Source organism: Toxorhynchites rutilus, chromosome 2 (assembly GCF_029784135.1).
Source record: "Toxorhynchites rutilus septentrionalis strain SRP chromosome 2, ASM2978413v1, whole genome shotgun sequence".
NCBI classification, from domain to species: domain Eukaryota; kingdom Metazoa; phylum Arthropoda; class Insecta; order Diptera; family Culicidae; genus Toxorhynchites; species Toxorhynchites rutilus.
Window position 1 is genome coordinate 224,215,671 of NC_073745.1, and position 5,015 is coordinate 224,220,685.

At 37.7% G+C, this 5,015-nt stretch overlaps 1 protein-coding gene across 1 annotated transcript; it reads right to left on the reverse strand.

The window, feature by feature from the left end:
- Positions 1 to 364: 364 nt before the first annotated feature.
- On the reverse strand, positions 365 to 4,255 carry LOC129765096 (uncharacterized). Its single transcript, XM_055764954.1, has 4 exons — positions 3,688 to 4,255; positions 3,383 to 3,623; positions 3,263 to 3,324; positions 365 to 532 (listed from the first exon to the last, which is right to left on the reverse strand). The coding sequence occupies exons 1-4, from the start codon at positions 3,881 to 3,883 to the stop codon at positions 528 to 530; spliced, it is 504 nt and encodes a 167-aa protein (XP_055620929.1). The 5' UTR covers positions 3,884 to 4,255; the 3' UTR covers positions 365 to 527.
- Positions 4,256 to 5,015: the final 760 nt, after the last annotated feature.

A 5,015-nucleotide genomic window follows, 5' to 3' on the forward strand; every position in this document is an offset into this window, starting at 1 on the left:
GGAACATTTTATCAGCAATAGTGTTCGACAAACCCAGAGAAGAAACTTGGAGGAAAATCTCGGAAGAATTTAAGACTCGCTGGAATTTACCACACTGTATTGGTGCTCTAGATGGAAAACATTGCATGGTACAGGTATTTTTTAATCCCATTTATTTATTTATCAGGCTCATTAGTATTTTATCTGTAACAGAGCCGGGTTTTTATCGTGTACATGTAAATATGTTTATGCTTCTATAAATTGTAAATTACACAGTAGAAGTAGTAGCCATTTAGGCGTTAGGTTTTTCTCTTCCATTACATTATGGTAAATTACACTGTAGTAGCCATTTAGGCGTAAGGGTATTCTATCTGTTATCGATTGTTCAGCAGACCGGACAGCGGAGACAGTTGATATTGATCATTGTTGGGTTATTTATAGAACAGCAGCCCGATGTTTCTTGCAGAGCAGAGCAGTTGTATGGATAAATCGATCTTTGTTCCACCGTGGATCGATCTCCATAGCTGATGATGGTTGCATGGACGTAGTTATTCTATAACAACACAAAGATGGTCAATTGAGGGTCCTGAGTTTGAACTCACGATCGATCGCTTAGTAAGCGAACACGTAACCAAGTGGCTAAGAAGACCCCCTGTGGTACAGGTATGATTGAATTGGAATAGCACTTTTACCTTTGATCCAATAACCTTTTTTTCAATTACAGGCTTTTGCGAACTCTGGATCAGAATATTTCAATCACAAAGGACATCACAGTCTAATACTTTTGGCCTTAGTTTCTGCAGATTATAAATTTGTAATAGTGGACATTGGAGCAGCTGGTAGACATAATGACGCAGGAGTGTTCAATTCATCTCTGCTTGGACAGGCTTTGAGGGAAGATACACTTAAAATCCCACCTCCTTCTGTATCACCTGGTACAAAAGAAATGTTTCCATACACTATGGTTGGTGATGCAGCATTTCAATTGAAAACAAATGGTATGTGACCATACGGAGGAGAATTCTTACCTCCAGACAAAATAATTTTCAACTATCGTTTATCCAGAGCCAGGAATGTGGTGGAGAACGCTTTTGGAATTCTCGCTTCTCGATGGAGAATTTATAGAAAGCAGCAGCTCGAAAAGATTTAGCGAAAAATATTAAGACGAGTGTGTGCTTGCACAATTACCTTATAATAAATGAAATGCGCAAACGACCTTCACAACGCAATTACATTGCGCCCAATACAGCGGATGTTTATGATTGCACTGGAGAGTATATTCCAGGACAGTGGAGGGAGGATACAACAGAAACTGATGCCATTCGAAGACTTCCTTCATCTATGAGGATATGTGCTCGTAACTTTTCTACTGAGGCTAATGCTGTTCGTGAGAAATTTACTGACTATTTCCTTGGACCAGGTTCAGTAAAGTGGCAATGGAGGAAGCTACCAGTGACTAATAGTAGTGCATAACGAGGAATGAATGAAAAATAAACATGTTTTTTGACGTAGAACGTCTTTCATGAAGGGTGCCAGATCAGAAAACAGGTTACGTTTTTATGAAATAAAGTTAACGTTAATAACTTTTGTTGCCGCGAACGGATTTTGGCGATTTACATACTAAACGAATCGGAAATTCCCTAAGATTTGTATATGCTATACATTAGATTTCCTTGGTTTGTAAATGGTTAAAATTCATGAAAACTTTAAGCGATTCCATTTTCCCATACATTTGTTCTGTCCATTTGTGTGCTTTCCCGAACAGAGCTGTCAAGAACGAGCAACTTATCGACGACCAACGAAGGGGAAATCGTAGGATTTAAAGTCTCCGTGAACAAAGGAAAAGTAGAAGAATGAAGGGGAATATTTGCCTAGAGTATAAACAGTGGATCTCGCTGAGGCAAACTTTCATTCGGCATCGGACTGTTGAGCAACCGGTTCACTTTGCTTTCGCTGCGCTTCGATCTAAGATTGGACCCTACCAGTGGTAATCCAACTTGGATATCGTCGTGTGGTGTTTTCAGTTCATTTTTCGCGTTATTCGTATCGTGTGTTTTTCTTTCCGCGTCATAAATTGGACGCTTCGCGTAGTGTGTGATGAACAAGAAGAAGTGGAAGGCAGGCTCGAGCCCTGCAAAAAAATGAATGCATTGCCAGGGGCAATAAAATTTCGAGGCAAGCGTCATCGAATGATGCACGCGATGTTGGTGCAGTGAAAAGCGCTCGCACTGAACCGAGCCTTCGCGAGTGTGACACCGCATCGAACAACAGCGAAGTAGGCGATTTCGGCGCGTCGGTCGAAAATGTAAACGCGGTTACCCAGGCAGCAACCAAAATCAAGCTCTCCCCGCTGGTGGTGAAAGCGGTCGCTCTTGACAAACTCATCAGCGAATTTGCATCGATGGGTGTTACAGCAGAGTACAAGCTGTGTGGCATAATTCAGTCTTTTCCAAGCAGTTAACATTGTTTGTTTTCCGTCATCATAAGGGTTTCGTTGGTCACAGCATTATAGAATATTATCCGAAGGTATAAACAAGTGACTTATATAAAATAACAGCATAGTTCTACATCAACAATGCGGTCGTATCTTGGACACAACCTCCTATAATTTTTTTTATTATATTTCTCTCTTTTTAATAATCTAACGATTATCACTAATAAAAATATTGTTAAACAAGTCTCTGATGAGCAGCATAATGATGAGAAGTACCAAAAATCTAAAATGATTCGTAATTTTATCATAATTACTAAAGATCATTTCTATAGCTTCAGTATATCTCAGCATTATGCTGAAAACTTTCCAATAATCCATGGCATCTTTTGAATACCAATGTTATTATTACAATATTACTCTTAAGTGTGATTCACATACAACATCCACGTCAAGTTCACGTTCCATCACATCTCGTAACGTCAATTATTCTCCCATGCAATTCTTATGGAAACATTCACAAACACCGGCAACGGCAACTTCGACTTGCCTTCGACTTCGACCGTTGCTGGTGAATGTGAATGTTTCCATAAGAATTGCATGGGAGAATATCTGTTTTCTCGTTCGCATTTTTAATTTTCTTACACCTTGATCTGTCTTCCTCTCTGATTTTTTTTGCTTCTTTTTGAGCTCTATTTACAAGATCATGCCGTTGTTTCTGTAGATCATTCTCCACTGCCTGGGGTATACGATTTGATCTATGAGCCATGTCATTTTCCCCTATATTATAATGAACGGTCTCTAGACTGTAGGAAATTATAGGGAAAACATCGAACATATCCTGATATTCACCTTCATACTCAAGATGTTCTTCTAGATGCTCCATGCCGGTATCTCCCATATAAACGTTCTGACTGTAAGTTTTAAATTTATAAATCATTTTAGTGTTAAGAAAAGTGTTTTCAGACTTACAAATTTGAATCGGATGATCGACTTGTACCGATAATTGAGTTGGATTCATCGGAATAGTTTAGATTTGACTCTGTGGGCCCAAAATTTTTACCACATTTTTGAAGGAAAGACACCCTTTCGTACCAGCACCATTTTCTCTTCGTTTTCTGCCCGGCCCCGCTTTTATGTGTTCTCCAGTATACATGTTCCTTAATCCAGCAGTCGAATATATTTTTCCAAATTTTAGCGCAATACGCACCACCTGTGGAAAGGGGAAGCTAAAATTAGATAATTGAATTTGTAAAAAAATATCAACAAATATTTACCAGTTATACCCAGGTCGGAAAAGTTGCTCGCTATCTCTTCCCACATCCTCTGTTTTGCACAATTATCTCGATTGCTTTTCAAGTTAATCCTCCATAGCTCTGGCATTTCTTCTACCAAGTCTATTAATTTTTCTTTTGAAAAGGGATACATTGAGCTCGACATTTCAAATAAATGTTTTCTATTATCAATCAACATTGACCTAACGAAACAGATCAAAACAACATGAACAAGGTGGTACTAGATTGGTGGAACACATCGTTCATATCGTAAAAAATGTGATTTCAGATGGTTCGTAATTATAAAGCTAACAAATTCAATCGGATATAATCAAAAAAATGTAAACATAATTTTGATAATGCAGCAAAACGTTTACAATAGGTGTTCGCCTTAATTGGCGATCTAATGCAAAACGTAAACGATCGGTGAGACATCTGGATTCTGTTTTTGAACTAAGAAAATGATGATAAGGTAACCTAAAATTGAAAAACAAATCACGTATGTTTTACTTTCGGAATTTCCAAGGTAGTTCTCACATGCAAGAACCATGCATTTTTCTACTTGTTGATGGTGCTCTCGAATTTCCGTCTTTGATTCAACCATTGTCAATATTTATACAATTTTCACTACTGAACGAGATAAGAAAATAACATGTTATATATAAAAATGCGCAGAATTAAATTTCTTAAAAACTCATCGCAATCAAATAATCTTTTATGATTATAATATTGTAATTTATGGAAAGAACTACAAACCTTCCATAAGCTCACATGGCAAAATTTAAAACCATCATCACTTTCACCACAGCGCCGCCTAGGTGTAGATTTGTACGTTAGATCGCCAATTCTCACTTATAGAAGTGTCTCATCTGTATAGAACAGAACAATTATTTCGATATATCGTTCCACCTTTCTAGCATGTCTTGTTCGTACTGTCTGATGCATGTAGTGGCACGGCTTACAGAGACAAGGCTAGTTCTTTAGCGAGTAAACTTTTTTTTTATGACGTCATCCGAATTGTCAGTGTAAACAGTGGCCAGTTGTAAAAATCGAAAATGGTTCAATGCGCTGTGAGCGGGTGTATAAATTATGAAAATGACATTATCGGGCCAAAAAAGAGATTCTTTCGCTTTCCGAAAAACTGAGAATTATGTTCTTTGTGGATAAATGTTTTATCAAATTATTCATGGTGTTAAATATAATCAACTATATTATCAACGCACTACCTCACAAAGCACGAAAAATAAAAAATAAGAACACATTGTTTACTTCAACGACTCAGATGACGTCACTAAAAAATGATTGATCCGGAGTAGCTAGCCTTGTCTCTG